Here is a 21,219-nt window from a genome sequence, read left to right on the forward strand (position 1 = left end):
ACACGAGGGAGGACGTGCCGAACAGCTTGTACCAGCCGATCACGATGTTGGACAGGTCCAGGTCATCCAGCATGATCTGCGCCAGGCCCATGAACACTTTCCTGCCCTCCATCCTCCCGTAGTCTCCCCAGACCGTCACCTGGAGGGGGGAAGGGGGGCACACGTTGCTGTATAGGCCTACACACACACACACACACACACACGATAACCACTACTGCCTCACATCCACATCCCTGACTCACTATTCTATTTACAGCAGCATCGCCAGTAGGCCCCATCCTCACCAGCCTACCAACAACCCCACCAAGGTTTCACCTTTCCCAGCATCCACCAATCACATATAGCCTGAGATGGAGTGGGGGCATGACTTGGGAAGGTGAAGGGTCTTATTTTCGTAGCTAATGAGAATGAAATGGATGTAATAAAATCGGTCTACACCAACCATCCATTCCTGAACAACTCTCAGTCCCTCAACATCACCTCATCATCAGCCCTCTAACTTTTCTCCCCTACGCATGCACACACTTCCTCCCTCCAGCCACCTTCCGAGCACATACCTGGAGGACGCAGCCTTGGTAGCGTTCGTGGAAGATGAGTTGCTGCTGGTACAAGGGGTCCAGCGTGCGTCGGGCGGTGGCGGTCTTGGCCTTGGCGACACACTTCTTCCCCGCTACGAGGTACACCTTCACATAGGGAGCTGCGGCAAGCAACCACACGACGACGCGAAGTAAAGAGAGAGAGAGAATGAAGAGAATGAAGGTCAGATTAGGCAAATATTCAGCGACAAGCCACGAAGGACAGATCACTTATGCTATGTTCTAAGGTAAAGTGAAGAGGGTGAAGAAGGAGGAGGACGGATCACTTATGTTATGTTCTACGGTAACGTGAAGAGAGTGACGGAAAAGGAGGACAGATCACTCATGTTATGTTCTAAGGCAGGGGTTCCCAAGCTTTTCCTAGCACGACCCCATTCAGCACTTTCAACTGTTCAGTGCGACCCCAAGTGTGTGTGTGTGTATGTATGTATGTATATATATATATATATATATATATATATATATATATATATATATATATATATATATATATATATATATATATATATATATATATATATATATATATATATATATATATATATATATATATATATATATATATATATATATATATATATATATATATATATATATATATATATATATATATATATATATATATATATACACACACACACACACACACACACACACCAAGTGTTTATGTTTATTTCAACATTTACAGCACTATTGTTAATTTTTGGTCATATGATGGTATTTATATAAAGGAGAAATTAACACATAAAACATATTTAGATTTTACTGACAAAAGAAAGGTAATCAAAATGAAATTCTCAAATTTGGCAATTAGTGATACTATTTTAACACTACTGACTACATAACATGCTACTCCGTTATAACAGCTGTATTGCAGGTATCATACTGCACCTCCAGGCTGTCTGATATTATGATTAGCCTACTATTTGGACTATTTGATCAACTTTCTGTATCTGGGGGTGTATGATGTTAAGCAACACACCATACAATTTTCCAAGTTGATGGCAGTCATTTTTAATGAACACCATTGATGAGAATGCTGCCTCACAAACATAAGTGGTTCCAAATTTCTCAATGAACATAAGAACATAAGAACGTAATGAGTCTGCAAGAGGCCTGTTGGCCTATACAAGGCAGCTCCTGTGTACTCAACCCCACCTTACCTCACTATCCATGGCTTTATCTAATCTCTCCTTGAATGTATCTATGGTATTGGCACCCACAACATGGCTCACAAGCCTGTTCCATTCATCTACCACTCCATTGGTGAACCAATTCTTGCCTATGTCTTTGTTGAATTTGAATTTGTCTAACTTATAACCATTGCTACGCATCCTACCTGGATCTTTTACTATCAAAATCTTATTGACATCCCCATTATTAAAGCCCTTCATCCATTTATAGACTTCGATCAGGTCTCCTCACAATCTTAGCCTTTCTAGAGAGTGTAGATTCAAATGTTTCAGCCTGTCTTCATAAGGCTTCATAAGGATGAAAGTACTATACAGCACTGAATTTGACATGGTCTCGTAATCTCTGCTTGGATATTTCGTACACCCAGGCCTTGGGGGTACCTCAGCGACCCCACCAACCCCATGACCTCTTTATGACCCCACATAATGAGCATTCTGACCCCACTTGGGGTCCCGCCCCTGGTTTGGGAACCCCTGTTCTAAGGTAACGTGAAGAGAGTGAGGGTGAAGGAGCGGGACAGATTGACTCACCAGGCAGCACCCGAGCACCGGTCTTACACTGGAGGCCTCGTGCGCGGATGACCTCCACCTCCAACTTGTTCTTCCGGTCACACATGGAGAGCTGGATGTCACCAAGGGCCGGGGTTGCCAGCACCTGCCGCCCCACCAGCTGGCCCTGCCCCAGACCCTCGATGAATTCACTCAGCTGCCCGTCGGTGCCCAGACGCACGGAGGGGACGCGGCTGACAGGACGGGAGGCAGGTCAGAGACAGGACACACAAACACACACACACACACACATGCTCATGGTTGGGGGGAGAGTGAGGCAAGTGATCCAGGCACAAAGTATAAGTCAATATATGCAATCTACGGTTACTCTGAGTTATATAAGTCAGTGAGTGAGTGCTAGTTTTGTTTTGTTTTTGGTGGTTATTAAGATTATGCTGACAAGGGACAAGACGTGCTAGTTAGTTAGTTAGTTAGTAAGGGCTGATCGTTATGATGGAGTGTTTGTTTAGTTTGGCCCTGACACTGTGGTGGTGGTGGGGGGGAAAGCTTGGGGGGTGCACTGGGGGTTGTGGGGGAGTGATGGGGGGTATGGTGGAGGGTTCGGGATACTACAAGTGGACAAAAACAGACACCCAGATACACACACATACACATACACATACAAAACAAAGGCATAACCAGGGGCACTCCTGATCCACTAATCAAAAAACACAAACAAACATATTAAACAATACTAACATTACAGTTATTAACACTAAAGGTTATACTCAAAACATCAAATCAGGTGGTATAGAAGTAGTGATGGTGGTGGTGGTGGTGGTGGAACTGGTATTTGTGGTGGTGGTGGTGGCAGGGGGGGGTACATATACGTATATTATAAGCTCCTAGAAGCGGTAATGAGAAAGGGAGTTAAGACCACATGCAGAAAGTATTGGAAGGTCTTACGGATGTGTCGAGGGGGTGAAGGGCTAGGTTAGGTTAAGGGGCAAGGCAACCACATATCAGCATCAGCAACATACCGACAGACAGACACACGCAGCTACAACACTCGCGCGGCGGCTACATAACTACTCGCCACTACTCGCTACCAGTGGCCAAGCTCGCGTCACTATGGGGCTCGCTTAGGGTTTGGGGGACACCGTGGCCGCGCGACCCTCACGAAGGTGCTTGCTGGCTGGGCGGAGTTATTAATGGTGATCTTTTGGTGGTGTGGTAGTGGTCACTCTAATGAATAAAGCAGACATAGATGCGTTTTTCTCTTTGGGAAGTTCAACAACATTCTTAGAATATAGGAAGGAGGATAAGTCTTTTTAGTTGCTGTTGTTCAATTTAAGACAACAACGTTCTTAGTAGAATATTTTTGAAGGGGAATAATAGTCTTTTTAGTTGTTTCCGACAGTGAAGTGATTAAGACAGATTTTTTTTCAATCTAAACTGATTAAATTGAAAAGTTAAGACATATTTCATGGTTTGAACTTGAGTCTTCATTGTATTCTTTTTTTTACGTTTCAACTCGATCAATTCTTTACGTTGACAAGTTTATGTTCTGAGGAGGAGGATAGTAATTTAGCAGCTTCGTGAGGCTTCGTGGGGCCAGAGTGTTACAGTGTCCACAACGGCACTGACTACTACTGTGTCGCTCGAGGGAGTATATACCGTTGGCTAACTTTGGAGAAAGGAATAGTAGCAGTAGTAGTGATAGTAGTAGCAGAGAGTTCATTCTTTGATTTACAGAAGAAAGTACTGCCGTCAGATGGCTATACAAAATTTAATACATGTGATAAGTGGGGCGGAGAGATGCGCCCAGACATGATCTGCACCGTCCTGGGTCACCTCAGTCTGGAGGGTGTGAGGGGGAGGTGTGGGGGTCTGGGGGGAGCGTGTGGTGGCCGGGGGGTGAAATGCATGTATCAGGTTTATGCTACAGGGTACGGGTGTCCAGGCTACCTTCTGGGACGACTTATGGGAGGCCTAATGTTTGCCAACGACGTGTGGAATGGAAGTGGTGAAGGTGGTGGTGGTGGTGATGTGTGTGTGAGGTGACATGCTGAAGACGGTGTGTTTGTGTGCGTGTGTGTGTGTGTGTGTGTTTGGCGTCGGGATGAAGGTGAGATGCGAGATGGGTGGGGTTGAAGTACCGTCTGCGTCAGGTGGAGGTGATGTGTGGGTCGGTATATGTGGGTGTGGGTGTCTGAGTGGGTGGGGATCGAGTGAGTCATGATGGAGGCTGTGGGGGCGTAAGTCAGTGGTGTGGGTGGCATGAGTCGCGGTGGAGTGGCCTGTGAGTCTGTGTGGAGGTGAGTCAGGTTGGGGGTCGCGGGATCATGTGGGGGGCGGAGGGAAGGCCCGCCGTACCAGGTGTCCCGCTCGCCCCCCCTCTCCAGCCGCCAGCATGAGCAACTAACAAATATATTTTGTGTTACATAACTCAACAGTTTGTGTGGTGGTGACTTAGTGCTCACAGCCTGTGCTGGTGAGAGGGTCAGGTCTGCTGAGCCCTTGGTGTAGTAGTGCTGCTGGCAAGGCAGCAGGGAAGGGTTCAGCAGAGCAGAAAGAGAGACGGAGGAGGGGAGAGCAGCAGGAACCTCTCGAGGCCTGGTAAGAGCCTGGCCGGGTCAGATACTTACGAGGAGCCCTCAGAACTGATGCTATTCATGCTACCGTCCGTGGACTCCTTAGATGGTTGCTTAACCAAGCGAGCTTGGGTAGGTGTGGGGACCACCTCCTGAGAGCGCTGCACCCCGCTAGTACTACGCTTTCTACCGCCCTCTGCGGAGGAGGCAAAACGTGATACTGTCAACACTACAGCGCTGGCCCACACTACTAACAAAAAGGCAGCTAGAGGGGTGCCAGCCGAGGGCAGAGGTCGGCTCGTGGCCCCTGGCCCGGTGGGGCGAGGAGGGCAGGAGCAGCAGCAAGGCAATCTAAACAAAACTTTCTAACTAATGTACAAAATTGTCAAAATTCTTTGGCTCATGTCCAGACAGGAGAAGAATCAGTACTGTCCTGGGCCTAGAATATAAAAAATACATTGGTCATTCCCACAAATCAGATCAAATGTTCAGGAGAGAGCTTGAGTAAAGTACAATCATGCTTGTCTAAATCTACCTTTCCAGCGTTCCGCAAGTCTGGCTACGCGATGGCTGGCTCGCCCACCCACCGTGACCTGCCCCACCAACTACTACTTCAAGACTCCCGCTCTGGGTGTGCTACTCTGCAAGCCAAAACCTTGGAAAGCTTTACGTCTAGGTGACCCGAGCAAAGATTCGTGTGGCCGAACGTACAACCTCTGCAAGCGTCCAGTAACCGGAACTTACACGCTACAATACGAAATTTAGAAACGGCGAGTCAGCCAAAATCTTTGCTAGAGTTAGAAGCACCGTGCATACTCACTCCACTGCTTAGGTCAAGTCACAAGGCTAGCGGAAACAGACAGACAGTCAGGGGGAGTTTAAGACACTCATAATTCAATATAAGACAAAAGAAGGAGGGCTTACACGGCTAGGGGCATTTAGAGAGACGGAGAGGAGTGTTGGGGGGGGGGGGAGGAAGACAGGGAAGAGCGGGGGGGAGGGAGTGAGGCGGTGAAGAGGACGACCAGCCAGAACTAAAGGCAGCGCTAAGGGCCTGAGTGTGTGAGTGTGTGTGTGAGTGTGTGTGTGTGTGTGTGTGTTACCTACTAGTTGTTGTATTTAACTAGTTGTGGCATATAAGGTGTGTGTGTGTGTGTGTAGGTGTATATTTACCTAGATGTATGTATTTACCTAATGGATTTATCTAAGCTGTAGTATGCATGTATGTTATGTATAGTAAGTGTGACTTTACGTGTGTGTGTGTGTGTGTGTGTGTGTGTGTGTGTGTGTGTGTGTCTGGCAGCACCACACCTGTCCTCCCCTTCGGCTTCCTCGCTACTCTGACTGGAGCTCTGCCGCATCAGGTGCCTCGAGCCCGTGGGAAGGATCTCCTCGCTCCGATGGACAGTAATCTGGCTGCGAGTGTTTTTCCGAAAGCCTATTTTCCGTTTCCGACCTGAAGACAGCACACACGGGAGGTTGAGGAGGAGGAAGAGGAGGAGGAGGAGAAAGGAGGTGGAGGAGGAGGAAAAAGAGGAGGTTGAGGAGGAGAGGAAGAGGAAGAAGAGGAGGAAGAGAAAGGAGAAACGAAGGAATGCACAAATGTCAACACAGAAAAAATACAAGATAGAGTTGTGTGTGATTTTTGTGAAAGTTGCGAGAGAGAGAGAGAGAGAGAGAGAGAGAGAGAGAGAGAGAGAGAGAGAGAGAGAGAGAGAGAGAGAGAGAGAGAGAGAGAGAGAGAGAGAGAGAGAGAGAGAGAGAGAGAGAGTAGACAGACAGACAAACGGACAGGCAGACAGAGAATATGCACAGACAGACAAAATGAGGTAAAGAGAGAGGCAGAATGAAGTAAAAAGAATCACAAAAATATAAAAAGTAACGAACATGAATATAGAAACAGAGACAAAGAGAGAAAGAGAGATGGAGCAAAGACAAACACAAAGATAAATGTATATAAGAAGAAAAAAAAAAAAGATAAACAAACAATGGACATAAAAGAAGAGAAAGATACACACAAAGACATAAACAAAACAAAAAAGTCAGTCAAAAAATACAGACACGTGGGAAAAAAACAAAAACAAAGAAAAAACAAAAAAAAAAAGATGGACGTAGGGAAAAATTGGCTCAGAGGTAATACAGAATTGAGAGAAACAGGGAAACACACCGATTGAACAAGTCACAATCACAATATCTGCATCAAAGTGTGTCCGCCATATAACAGATCCCCATGAGTCAGGTGGTGTGACTGAGGAAGTGACGAATTGAGGGCGACACACCTTATTCGGCCCTTAGAAATGAGATCGCGGTAGGACGAGGATGTAAGGGATAGGGAGGTAGAGAGAGAGAGAGAGAAAGGACGGGACGGGAATGGAAAGGCAGGACAAGGAAGGGACCGAAAGGAGAAGAAGAGGGCGAGGAGGAAAGGGAAGAGATTGGAAGAGAAAGAAAGGAAAGGACGGGGATGGAGAGGGAAAGGACAGAAAGGAGAAAAAGGACGAGGGACGAGGAGGAAAGGGAAGAGATCGGGGGAGAGAGAGAGAGAGAGAGAGAGAGAGAGAGAGAGAGAGAGAGAGAGAGAGAGAGAGAGAGAGAGAGAGAGAGAGAGAGAGAGAGGAAAGAACCAGGAGAGAAAGGAATGGAATGGAAAGGGATGAAGAGGAAAGGGAAAGGATTGTAAGGTAAAGGAAGAAAGGGACGGTTTGGGAAAGGAAGGTATCGAGAGAGAGAGAGAGAGAGAGAGAGAGAGAGAGAGAGAGAGAGAGAGAGAGAGAGAGAGAGAGAGAGAGAGAGAGAGAGAGAGAGAGAGAGAGAGAGAGAGAGAGAGAGAGAGAGAGAGAGAGAGAGTGAGAGAGAGAGAGAGAGAGAGAGAGAGAGAGAGAGAGAGAGAGAGAGAGAGAGAGAGAGAGAGAGAGAGAGAGAGAGAGAGAGAGAGAGAGAGAGAGAGAGAGAATGAAATGGAATCGATGGAACAGGAAAAAAAAGACAGAGAGAGAAGGAAAGGGAAGGAAAGGGACAGCGAGGGAGAGAGAGAGAGAGAGGCACATAGAATAAATAGATGGATGAGGGAAAGGAAAGGGAAGGGAGGAAGAGACGGGGATACAGAAACTAGATAGATGTATACAGAGAATGTTAACAGGATAAATATAAAGGAGGAGGGAGGTCAGGTCTTAAGGTATAGGGGGGAATAGAGAGTTGTGGATAATATACAGGAGGGAGGGTAGGAGTTTGACATAGGGGGAGAAGAGGGTTATGGAGGAACAGGCCTGAGAACTCACAAGCAAGACCAAGACCAAGACACAGGACACAGGTGTTCGAGAGGTCCTGAGTTGGGGTGGTGACCTTGCCATGCCGCGGGGAACAGAACTTACCAACAGGACGCCACAGATAAGACAGACGCACGTACTCTCACACACACACAAACACACACACACACACACACACATACACACACACACACAAACGAGCTACGGTTTCAAATACACCAAAACGTTATATTCTTTCGTCTTTGTTTGATTTTTTATTCTTCGTTTATTGAATTATGACCTTCGAAAAAGATGTTTAAAGACCGGAATCTCGATTTGACAAGCACTTACATGTATTTATTTATCTATCTATTTATTTATTTATTGTCTATTCTCATTATCATCCTTAAACAAGCTTCTTAAACTGAGGGTCTCCGAGGGCTGAGTTGAAGGGTGACTGACTAAGATCCGAGCTGGTCGGCAGACTTCTCTACAAGGGTCTCGTGAAAAAAAAAAAAAAAACAAAATAAAATTATTAACACGCAAAAGTCTGTCATGAACGAACGCCGTCATCCGCAAAAATCACGACACTAACTTTTTCCTTTTCCGTTTTTGGTCTGCGTCTGAGGAATGAGTGCTTAAGGCGGTGACGCTATAAAAAAAATTCGCCCGCTCCACTACCGAGTTGGGGCTAACGATCCTGTAGCACTACGGGCCTGCACATGGGAAAATAAGTAACGATGATAATAATAAGTAATAATAATAATGATGCAAGGAAGAGATGTGTCGTGCAAGTCAACGAACGACAACTTTACCGGCACTATATTATTTTTTTTCATATGTCGTTTAGCAAAAAAATAAATAAAATAAAATAAAAATAAATAAATAAATAAATAAAAAATGATGCGTTGACTCCTCCCTCTCCTTACACACACACACACACACACACACACACACATCTGCCGGTACCTCTAACGTACTATCGACTGACTAACACACCAATCGAGACATAATTATCTTACTATATACACCAACTAAAAACAAAAGCATCATTAGTAATACAGCGGCGCCTAGTGTGTTGTTTCCAAACCTGCTGCAGCGTTGTGGACCGGGTTCGAATCCTTCAAGGCGAACTATTTCTTCTAGGCAATGCAAACTTTTTTCATGACACTACGATTTAATTCTTCAAGGTCGTGTTTCAGGCGATTCAGTTCTTCAAAAACAATGCATTTCGATTCTTCAAAATAATGCCATCTCTTTTTTTTTTCTCAGGATAATACATTTCAGTCCTTCAAGGTAAGGTTTCAGCATCGCCATTGAAAAAAAGTCACAATTTAAGCTTCATGCAGGTGTGGAAACATGTTAATAAATCCACTAAATCCATTTGGGTCCCACATAGAGAGATGGAACGCGCTTAATTACCACCCCTTTTGGATCCAACACATCTATATATTTATTCCTACATATTTCCTTTTACACCCCCAAGACTTTCATTCACTCCATCCCGGTTCTTCAATAATCTAATTTATCATCTGCATCTGCCAATCTCTTGCCACAGTGTTCCTTTCAAACCCATCGTTCATACTGGGCCTATTTCACCTGGGAACTTAAAAGATATATGAACCTCCACTACTGCATCAACTCCCAGACTTTAACATCCCCAATGCCACCCAGAGACTCCCTACACTTCGCTAGACAATCCAGGAATGACTAACTTACACACACGTCCCACACTCTCTCCCCTCCCACTACCTCGCTCACTCTTGCTATCACTCCTGCTACTTGGGGTCCCTCTTTACCCTCCCAGAACACATGAAAGAACGGCACCAGCCCTACTAGCGTCACAAAGCTTGGAAATGGAAGAACTCACACACTCCACTCCACTAAGGTCTATTCTCGCTCACTCCTGTCATTTGGGGCTACTCTACACCCTCCCGTAACCCCTAGGAGAGGAACACACCAGTCCTACCAGTGTCAGAGAGCTTGGAAGTGGAGGAGGACTTCTTGGACAGCCCCCCGGCAGGCCCCTGTTTGCCATTGGTGACCCTCCGGCGCTCCTTACCGTCCACCGTCAGCATCCCCGTGGCGGAGTCGCTCAGGCTTCCTTCTGCAGGGGAGGAGACACAAGTTAGGGAGCTCAATGTTATGTTGCACCGCTGGGCGTCACGAGGCAAACAGACCCCCAGCTCTCTACGCATGTCTAAACCTTAATATACGGTGTGGAGAGGGGTATAGTGTATGCTTTCTATCTTTACATTATTGATAAGGAGAGTGTTCATAGGCTACGGGGCATCACAAGGGGGACACGGCCTCAGCTCTATAATCTCGTCAACCTCTGGACGTTATGGAGAGGGATGATATTACGTTTTCATTTTTTTTGTATTAGTAAAGGTTAAGTGTACACAGCGTATAGGCAATGGAGGGTTGTGTACGGTGACTAACAGAAGTGATGTCGCATCGCCTGCCACGTAATGGACCTCTTAAGACACAGACTCGTATTATCAAACGTTTGGGACTCTTGTTACGAAAGTTTTTCAAGGTCAGAGAGGAGCTGCGTAGGGTTGTCATGAGTATTTTCCCCGTTCACGGCGCAGCAGCCTCGAAAAACTTCCAAGCTCAGGAAACCACCCACGGTAACCCTGACAACTTCTGCAAAAGCCTTTTGAAATACATGGACTAAGCCTTCGAAATGTTTGATAATATGGACCACAGACTCGATAACCAAAGCACCAGACTCGCCCATCACAGCCACTTCTAGATGTGCTGGTGCCTAGTGCTCTGGTTCACGAGTCCGCGGATCACAAGGTTTGAGATTTGGCGGATGAGGCGACAGGACTTTTGTGAGTGACTGTACATCCTCGTGTGTAGGAAACGTACGGCCAATTGATGTTACCAAGAGAGATTCTGCTCCTCTGCGCTAAGTCAACTAAATTTTTATATTCATCTGATATTACAACGGAATCAACAATGACCCAAATCTCTAAATTTCGTTAAGAATGTTTATTTTGATAGTTGAGAGATAGCAGGTCACTGGACAACACTTCCACACTTATTTCTTACTGTTTTTAATAATCTTCTAATCCATTTTTTTTAAAAATTTCCAATGGTGCAGGAAGAAGTGAGCCGCCATGACACAGAGGGCTGAATGGATCCAAGCTAGACACACCATCGTTTTGCTCCCGCGCCGACTGACTGACTACACATACACCAACACTACATTGCATCTAAATACTTCCATTTAAAACCACTAGGAGAGTACTGACAGGAATACCAACGCTCTCTATAGATACCACAACTTATACGCACTAACTGGTAGGTCTTACAGCAGAGAGAGGGGGTAAAACAACCTCCTCTCTCTCTCTCTCTTTCTCTACCGTCACCAAGAGCTACTATACAGGTTAGGCCCTAAAGATTACAGAGGTCTTGGCACAGGAGAGGAGTAATACAAGCTCCTCCCTCTCTCTTTCTCTCTCTCTACCTTCAAGAGCTACAGGTTGGACCCTACTACAGATTACGACCTCAGAGATTAACCAATATATATCTGGCTCCGGTGTAAAGACTTGAGTCGAGATTCGTGCGAGTCACACACGTTGCAGGGGGCGAGTGAGAGGGTTGGTGTGGAGGAAGAAGAGAAAAGGGGGCGTGGCACCCTCAAAACGGGGAGGGAGAAGAGTTGAAGGGGGCGAAGGTATCATTTCCACTCTTATTTGGGAGGCAGTGAAGGGGCAGTTGATGACTCGTAAACTTTTGGATGTGTGTGAGGGAGAATTAAAGGGTGTAGACGGGGGAAAGTAGAGTACCACCTAACTTTTGTTTTTGCCTATGGAGTGGTGGGTTATGTAACAGAATCTCATGGGGTTCAAGCTAAGACAGAAAACCGTCCCGAGACATCATGTGGGAGACTTAAAAGGAACAATGAATTTAAGAAAAGTTGAATAAGATGGTACACAATTCTCGTAAGGACATTAAATATATATAGATTTGTAAAAGAGATTGAACGTGCTGGATATTCACTGAGATGCACGAAGATGCACCAAACAGAAGGAAGACAGATAAAATAAATGAGTGAATTGGAAACAAAATTGAGAAAAACAAAACAAAAAAGACAAAAATTATGATGTGGTGTGTACTCCAAGGACTCTCTTACTCTCTCAGTCACACACACACACACACACACACACACACACAAGCACAAACATACACATAGACAAACACAAACACATACACACCTTAGTACATCCATAGACTGCCCGGTGTGTGTGCGTGTGTGTATGCCTATGTGTGTGTATGTGAGCACGATTTTGTGTGTGCTTATATTGTGTGCGTATAGAACATTCATTCCTGAATTGAATGAGCAAACAAAAGGAGAAAATATTGTTTAATCCGTTGCAGCCGCAGAGAGAGAGGTTAGGGTCATTAGCTGGTTGGATGCGAGGCTCCACCAACCACCTTCTTCACAAGCCAATGAAGCCAACAGTAGCGATGGTTAAGGGGGTCTTGCTACTACTCAGAGGCTGTGCTTGGATGGGACTGAGTGGTGGTGGTGGTGAATGTGGTTGTGTATGCATGTTGCATGGTGGCAGTGGAAGAGGAAGTGGTCGTAGTAGTAGTAATAGTGGTAGTGGTTGTAGTAGTAGTAGTAGTAGTAGTAGTAGTAGTAGTAGTAGTAGTAGTGAAATAAGTGGTTTTTTTCTGGTAGTTAATGTTGTTGTTGTTAATTAAAAGAAGTGTTAATAAAATGAATGTCGTGAATGTGGTGGTGGTGGTGGTGGTGGTGGTGATGGTGGCGGTGGTGGTTGTGATGAGGGTGCCAATTGTAGCAAGAGCAGCAGCAACAGCAGCAACAGTAGCAGTAGCAGCAGTGGTGGCAGTGGTGGAGGAGGTGGTGGAATGGAGGTACTGGCTGTAGTGGTGGTGGTGGTGGTGGAGGTGATCAGGATAATCATTAACGCATCAAACAGTGGAGGTGGTGGTGGTAACAGTGGTGGTGGTAAGTGGTAATAGTGGTGGTGGTGGTGGTGGGAAGAACATTAAACAGGTTAGCAGTGGGGGGTGGTAATAGTAGTAACAGTAGTGGTGGTGGTGGCGGAGCGGTGGTGGTGGTGGTGGTTACTGAGGGATGGAGCTACGTGCCCTCGCTTACCCATCCTCTCTGAAGAAGGCCCAGCCGCGGAGCCCCCAGCGACTGCCTCCTGAGGGCTGGTGGACCCCTCAGCGCTGTACTCTCCCTCAGGGCAATCCACCTCCTCCTCCTCCTGCTCCACCTCTACCGCCTCCTCTCCCTCCTCCTCCTCCTTCACTGCCTCCTCCTCCTCCTCCTCCACCACCTCGCCCTCCTCACAGCCCTGCTTCGCGTCGGCACCACCTTCGGGTTTCCCTTCCACCGCCTCCGCTGCGCCTGGGTCGTCGTGACTCTCTCCGGCTTCCTTATTTTCTCCCTGTGCTTCCTCCTCTGGTTGGCATGCGAGGGAGGGGCAGGACGAGGGAAGGAGGAGACGAGGAGGGTCCAGGAAGAGGGTGGGGAGGGATGAAGGATGGGGGAGAGGTAGGAGCGGGGAGAGCAGGGAGAGCAGAGAGCGCACGAGTGAGATGATGAGAGCGATTCGACCTCCTGGACTATTCGGCACACCAGGCATTCTAACATCAAACTATCCCATGCATGACTTCACTATTCCAGTCCAGAATAACATGGTAAAAAAATAATAATAAATGTAGTATGTAGGAGAACCAAAACATAACTCATAACCATAATAGTAGTAGTAGTAGTAGTAGTAGTGGTAGTGGTAGTAGTAGTGGTAAGTAGTAGTAGTAGTAGTAGTAAGTAGTAAGTAGTAGTAGTAGTCGTTATAGCAGAGCAGTTTGAGGTAATTTAATCAGAAAAAAAGAATGAAAAAAATCATATTGCATTCGTGGGGTGGCATGGGTTGGGGGTGGGGGAGGAGGAGAAGGGGGGTTAGAGGGGGGGCGGCTGGAGGGACAAGACATAGGCACACTACGAGATTTAAAAGGGCAGCAGCAAAGTCGTTAGGTGTTAGCTGGGGGGGGGGAGGGGGGGGAGGGGGAGGGATGAGAGGAAGAGGGAGGGAGGAGGAGGGGGCCGGGGGGAAGGCATAGAGGGAGGAAGGGGAGGGGGCGGATATGAAAGAAAATGAGAGTAAGTCGTCAGGCAGAGACAGTCGGTAGCATGGGGATGGGAGAGAGTGGGACGGAGGAAGTATTGGGGGGAGGGGAGGGGAGGGGAATTGGAGGGGGAGGGGGGAGGGGGAGGGGGAGGGGGAGAAAAGGAGACTTTGACATTCATGGAACAGGCAAGAACATCGAAGGCGGAACAGAGGCATGACAGAGGCTGAGTGTAGCCCTCTCCCACCCATCCTGTTGTGAGGAATGGGGAGAGCGGGAGGACAGAGAACACGTGGGAGTTTAATGGGGGGCTGGTTGGGGGTTGTGGGGGGAGGGCAGCGGAGTCGGGCATGCCAGGCGGGTCAACATACCAGCTTTTTCCGTCTCTGGGACCTCGCTGGTGGACAGGCTCCTGCCCAGCTGGCCGCGCTTGCTGGCCCCGCCGATGCTCACCCCCGTTGGCCCGAAGGCGGTGATCCGGTGGCTAAACTCACTAGCAGGATTAGAAGAAGGGTCTACATCAGCATCTGCGCGAGGCTCCGTACTAGGGGGACTATTGGCGTCAAATTCAAAGTACTCAGGGTGCTCATTAATACTAACTGAGGAACTGTGACGAACTCGGGGGGTCAGGGGTCTGTCTGTGTCCGGGATCTCGCCTTCCAAAGGGTCTGTGTCGAGGGAATGGAGGTGGTGGTGGTGGTGGTGGGGTGGGGGTTCGGCTACGTTATAGGACGGGTCTGCAGCACGGGTCTCATGGGCGGCGGAGGGGTGGGCGTGGGGGGTGTTAGTGAGGTGTGCATGAGCGAGGTCGTGAGGGTGCGAGGAATGGTGCGGGTGAGAAGCGCCGTCGCGTCGGTGGTCAGGTGGTCGCCGCGGGTCGTGGTAGGGAAAGCCGGGGTCGTAACCAGGGTAGTGCAGGTCCCTTAACCTGCGATCCTCCCCCTCGTACGACTCCCCGCCATGGTCGTCGTACAGCCTCCTGTCTCTGAGGTCCCTCCGACTACCATAGTGTTTCCTGTCCTCCGCCGGCCCCCTGTAGCCCCGCTCAGGCCCCTCGCTCCCCTCCCGGTACAAATCGTGCACCTGGTCCCTATACCTGTCCTGGTCCAATGAAACAGAGCTCCGAAATCTCTCTTTGTCGTGCGGCCCCACCCGGTACTCTCTCTCGTCCAGGCTCTCCCTGTACTTGTCCTCCGCCGCAGAACTCCACCTTTTGTAGCGGTCCTTTTCTATGGCCCCGTGGTCCTTGTACCTGTCTCGCTCCATAGCACTGGCGTCCCTGTACCGCTCGTCTCTGTACCTGTCCTGGTCGAGGCTCGCCTGCCGGTACCGTTCATCCCTGTGAGCATCGTCTCTACTTATCTCCCTTTCGGGGCGCCGCGGCCTGGCCCCCGTGGCGGCCTCTGGGTAGGGCGGCTCGCGGTACTTGGCCTCTCGGTGGTCCGGGTACCGCTCCTCACCCCTCGGGTCTTGGTCCCTGTATCTCACGTCGGCCCTGTCCCGCGGGTCTTCAGGGTACCTGCCATCGTCAGGGTACCTGCTGTCCACCCGCGGGTCAAGCTCGCGGTACCGTCCCTCCGCCGGCCTGTCTTCCCGGTACCTTCCCTCCTCCCGAGGGTCCAGGTATCTCCCTTCAACCCTTGGGTCATGTTCCCGGTAGCCTGGCTCGACGACCACCTCAACCTCCCGGTACCGCCCATCCTCCCTTGGCGGGGGCTCCTGGAACCTGACTTCCTCCCTGGGCGGGGGCTCCTGGAACCTCACTTCTTCCCTCAGTGGAGGTTCCTTGAACCTAACTTCCTCCCTCGGTGGAGGCTCCTGGAACCTGACCTCCTCCCTCGGTGGGGGCTCCTGGAACCTGACTTCCTCCCTCGGTAGGGGTTCCTGGAACCTGACTTCCTCCCTCGGTGGGGGCTCCTGGAACCTGACTTCCTCCCTCGGTGGGGGCTCCTGGAACCTGACTTCCTCCCTCGGTAGGGGCTCCTGGAACCTGACTTCCTCCCTCGGTGGGGGCTCCTGGAACCTGACTTCCTCCCTGGGCAGGTATTCCTGGTACCTGGCCTCTTCCCGCGGGCCTGGCTCACGGTAGCGCATCTCCTCCCGGGAGCCGTGGTCCCGGTACCTGGCCTCCTCCCTGGGGTCCTCCAGGTACCTGGCGTCGCCCCGTTGGCTGTGTCTGCGGTGCCGTGTCTCCTCGCGGGGGTCGTGTTCGCGGAACCTGACCTCGTCGCGGGGGTCGTACTCCTGGAACCTGACGTCGCCTCTTGGGCCGTGCTTGGGGTGCCTCGCGTCCTCCGCGGCACCGTGCTCCCTGTACCGGACCTCTTCCCGCGAATCGTGCTCTGGGTAGCGGGCTTCGTCGTCCCGAGGGCCCGGCTCCCGGAACCTGACCTCCTCCCTGGAGCCGTGCTTGCGGTACACGGGGTCGTCCCGCGGCTGCTCGAGGTACCTGGCTTCCTCCCTGGGGCCCTGTTCAACATACCGATGGTCATCCCGCCGCTCGTGCTCCAGGTACCGGGCGCCCTCCGGGAGTACCTCAGGGTCGAGCGGCCGCCTGTCCTCCCCAACGGCAGCATGGTGCAGCCGCGTGTCTTCGTGGTCCCTGGCTCTGGCCTGCTCCGAGGGGAGGGACGTGTAGTGGTAGCGGCGGTCGTCGGGTGGTGGGGCATCGTAGGGGTCGACGGGGCGTCTGTCTCGGTCACTCTCGTGCGCCATGCCTTGTCTACGCTGCTCCATAGGAACAAACACATCATCTGAGCTGCACGTTGCCCCGTCGAGGACACGTGAGAGGGCGGGGTTGGAGTGCACCCCCCGCGCTGCCTCCAGCCTTCTGTCGCCCGGCGGAGCGTCTACGACGCTGGATTCACGATAAATGCCGTATATTCGGTCCTGTTCTCCTCTGGACGGTTTCCAGATCACTTCCCTCCTAAGGCTTCTGCTGGGGCCTTTAAACAGGGCGCTCTCGGTGTTGGCTCGTATCATAACTTTGCGCGCAGGCGCTGTGGAGGGCCGCCGCGCCCTTGGAAGCGTTTGGCTGCTGCCTTCCTGCATTGCCAGCAGGGAGTGTGCGGGGAGGGCGGCTTCCCCCGCCGGGCGCCGTTCATCCCCTGAAGTAAACTCCTGCTCGGAGCTCCGCTGGTCCACTTGCTCCAGACTGAAGGAACGATCAAGAGAACGGTCTGGGAGGAACACTTCCGTCTCTGCTCCGCTGTAATCTGAATCATACCCGTAGTAAGTTCCTGCACTGTGGCCGTCAGTCAGGCGGACGGAGCTGCGCCGCCGGTACAGGCCCCTGGCAGCATCATGAGGCTGCTGCTGCTGCTGTTGTTGCTGCTGCTGTTGGGGCGCTTGCGTGTACCCCTCAGGGGCTGCCCGAGACTTCCGCACATAAGGGTCCTGCGGGTGTTCCCTTACCACTAAGTCAGACTCATAAGGCACTGATTTATCAAGAGAAAGTGAGCTTCTGGAGAAGGTTGGAGGTTCCTGCAGCCGTTCTCTCAACACTTCGTCTTCGTAAGTCACAGTTTTCCGAGCGGGCGGTCGCCCCGAGAAGTCATCGCGAGTGAGGGATTTCGAGCGCGCACGATTGGAAAACTCCCACGCCTCGGGAAAGTAATCGGCGTCCTGGCGGACCTCCCAGCGGCGGTCGTTCTCGCCAAGGCTGAGGCTCTTCTGCAGGCGGTGGCGGGTGCTGGGCGGCTCGGCCACGTTGGCCTCCGTGTTGCAACGCACGAGGACGCGGGGCTGCGGGTGCTGGCGGGGGCGGGAGGCGAGATGCGGGGCGCTGCGGGACACGCCGGCACCCACGCCCATCGAGAGAGAGCGCCGGAGGTGGGGGGGTCGGGGCTGGATGGGGCTGGGGGGTCGGAGGCTCACGTCCAGAAGGCTGCACGACGGCTCCCGCGCGGAGGGAGAAATGTCTCGCGTCACGTCGGTCAGCAGGGAGGGCGGGTCTAGGGTGGCGTCATAGCCATGAGTGTGGCTCTTCAAGCTACTCAGGTGCCGCCTACTGCTCACAGGGAAGGAATGGGTTAGGTCAGAGAAGAAAAAGAGAGAAAGGAACAACGAATTAGTTGACCTGGTGGGAAGAGGCGGGCTTAAAAAGTAAGAATGTTGAAAACAAAGTAACATGAGGAAGTAGAGGTGGAATGGTGGAGACAAACAATGGAATGAAACATCATGACAATCACAGGACAACAGTCAAATAATATTCTAGAGGTATTTTGGGGCAAGAGAGTGCAGGGCAAGATGTCCTTCCTCCTACCACTAAGTATGGATGTATGACACGTGCACTATATTTAGTAAACGCCCTTCACTACACCTGTCCCCCTCCTCACCTTTCGCTCAGAGCACACATCGTCATCACCAGCCCACCACACACCCACCAGCCCACCACACACGCCCCTGACACCCCAGCACCTTGTCAACACACACACACACACACACACACACACTATCACATCCCATACTTTGCTATCCCTTAAATCACTGCCCTCAATTCACCATAGCTCCCATTAACCAGCTATTTACTTTACCTGACTGACACACACACACACACACACTAAACACTTATGCTCCTAAAATCAGTATATATTTGTGTATAAAACATGTTATCCCTGACAAGAATTGCTAAATATAAAGTTACAATGAGGGGTGAATAGAAGGATAAAGGTTTACGTGAAGGAGGAAGAGGGGAGGAGGGAGGAGGAGGAGGAGGAGGAGGAGGAGGAGGAGGAGGAGGAAGAGGAGGAGGAGGAGGAGGAGGAGGGAAAGGCTTGCTAGTGGATGATGGCCTATAAGGATTTTGGGGAGACACTGAGAGATGAACATGGAGACAAGAATGATAGGCAAACATGACTAACAAGACAATATTTCTAAGATATTTGAATGACGAGACAAAGAACGAGACATAAAGAACGAGAGAGAGAGAGAGAGAGAGAGAGAGAGAGAGAGAGAGAGAGAGAGAGAGAGAGAGAGAGAGAGAGAGAGAGAGAGAGAGAGAGAGAGAGAGAGATTAGACAGAGTGAAGCAGAGACAGGAGGGAACAGACACAGACAGACACAGACAAGACAGGTGTGAATCACAAGTTCCTCACCTGCTCCTCCAGGAGCCTCGGGGCCTCTCGCTCTGAGTGGAGAAGGCACTTACGACACTCTCAATGTCACTGGCAGAGTCGCCAAAGTCTCTGTCCTGATCACGTTCGGGGGACACCAGCACCCCGCGGCCCTGGGAGTACCTGCGGGAGGGAAGGGCCGCTCGCGTCACCCGCCTAAACACACTGAAAAATCTATGCAAAAAGTCATGTACTTGCAAAAATATGCCTCGTCCCCTCACTTTGCTTTTCACAAAAAAGAAAACGAGCACTGTCTGGCACGTTTCAGTCTTGTACATCTACAGTACATCTCTTAATTCAGTTTCCTCCCCACCCCGCCAAGCCGGTGCTGCCTACCAAGGGCGCCGCACCGCTCACCTGTCATACGTGCGCAGCTCGGTGTCGGAGTGGCCGGAGTACATGTGTGACGGCCCCGAGCCGGTCGATCTGTGGGCCTGGATCTGCATCATCCTCGCCTTCATCTGGCGAGCTCTGTCCTCCAGCTCCTGCCGCAGGGAGACGGAGACGAGTATTGGGTGGGGAAAGGGCGAGAAGGGGAGGAGAGGGGAGGGGAGGGGAGGGGGGATGCTTTGGATGATAGATTAAACTACATCTTAGGCTAAGAGGGTCAGAGTTGTCAAAGTAACTTTCTGGGGTCAGGAGTGTTGGCTGGTGACTCCTGAGGGGAAGGTCAGCGGCTCAGTGGTTGCGTGTTACTTTACCAGCATGGTTTGGGTCGCGTGAAGTAAGAGGCAACGCGGCCTCCACACCAGCGCCACAGAGAGGTCACCCTCCAGACAGGACTGGCTTGGGTGGCACCTTGGCCACACACTCAGGAAAGGCAAACTTCCTACAGTGTACTCTGAAGCTTTAGTGAAAATGTACTGCCAGTTGTTGCGACCCCTTTATCGATGTCTTTGAGTTAGTTTTGTGCACTAACATGTATATTCACACACACACACACACACACACACACACACACACACAACCACACACATTAACTAATAGTCTTAAGATCGTAAAATATGCTACAAACTTAAGTCTATACTATGATCATTAAAAAAAAACTACCCAGCCTGCCATTCACCATGCAGAGACGTGCAGGGCGCGGCGCAGGACGGGACTGCCTCAGCTGCTGCTTCTAGACACGAAATGTATCTTCGTCACCGAGACTCACAATCCTAATCAAGCCCAAGACCTACGTACTGGTGATGGAAGTAATAACTCGAAAATTTGGCCATCTACACAAAACCCCGAAAGATGCTAGAGAGAAGCAGATGTAAGCTAAAGACCAAAACCGTTGATCATAACACTACTGATCAACGTTTTCCTAAACACTCCCCAAAATGCTGAGTGCTGACCGGTTCATGCTGCTGCTGCTGTTGCTTCCCTCGTCCTTGAACTTCGTAGGAGGACTCGAGAGCGGACGGAGGAGCGAAAATATGAATGGATATCCCGAAAAAAAAAAAGGTAAAAAAAGAGAGGAGCAGCTTTGGTGATATCAAAATAATCACCACAGCTTCTCTACAAGACTGTTCTACAGGTCACACCAGGCACCAAGTCACCGCACCAGATGACACGAGCAGCTCCATTCTAAACTATTGTCTCGAGTCATCAAAGAGATAGTACCAGCGTTGCCAAATTATCGTACTCATCGCATTGCATTTTCGTCGTTTCTCACCGATGACTGGCAAAACAAACAAACCTACATCAATAAATAACAGTTTTAACGCTAACTTTAATTTTCAATCATTATTTGTGTGAGTACGAGAGTTTGAGGCTAAAAACTGATAAATACAATGTGGTGAATACGATAATTTGGCAACGCTGGATAGTGGTACTCATGCAAGGAAGCGAAGGTTGAATCTAAAGACCGTATTCTTGACGTAT

The 21,219-nt window shown here is 50.0% G+C and overlaps 1 protein-coding gene across 9 annotated transcripts in view; it reads right to left on the reverse strand.

Moving 5' to 3' along the window:
- Nucleotides 1-21,219, reverse strand: part of LOC126999677 (regulating synaptic membrane exocytosis protein 1-like) — a 119,829-nt gene that overhangs the window by 749 nt on the left and 97,861 nt on the right. For 4 of the 9 annotated variants that reach the window (XM_050862450.1, XM_050862414.1, XM_050862399.1 and 1 more), the window contains 9 exons: nt 19,708-19,835; nt 19,333-19,473; nt 14,609-18,246; nt 13,261-13,569; nt 10,087-10,224; nt 6,184-6,328; nt 2,321-2,532; nt 558-697; nt 1-139 (listed from right to left, as the gene is read on the reverse strand). The exon at nt 1-139 is cut by the window's left edge and continues 749 nt beyond it. In XM_050862450.1, the coding sequence (XP_050718407.1) occupies nt 1-139; nt 558-697; nt 2,321-2,532; nt 6,184-6,328; nt 10,087-10,224; nt 13,261-13,569; nt 14,609-18,246; nt 19,333-19,473; nt 19,708-19,835 (4,990 nt within the window). Of the gene's footprint in view, nt 140-557; nt 698-2,320; nt 2,533-4,926; nt 5,069-6,183; nt 6,329-10,086; nt 10,225-13,260; nt 13,570-14,608; nt 18,247-19,332; nt 19,474-19,707; nt 19,836-21,219 lie in introns of all 9 variants that reach the window. The other 5 variants (XM_050862440.1, XM_050862432.1, XM_050862423.1 and 2 more) reach the window with 5 other exon arrangements.

The sequence above is a fragment of the Eriocheir sinensis genome, chromosome 2 (assembly GCF_024679095.1).
Source record: "Eriocheir sinensis breed Jianghai 21 chromosome 2, ASM2467909v1, whole genome shotgun sequence".
Classification (NCBI taxonomy): Eukaryota; Metazoa; Arthropoda; class Malacostraca; order Decapoda; family Varunidae; genus Eriocheir; species Eriocheir sinensis.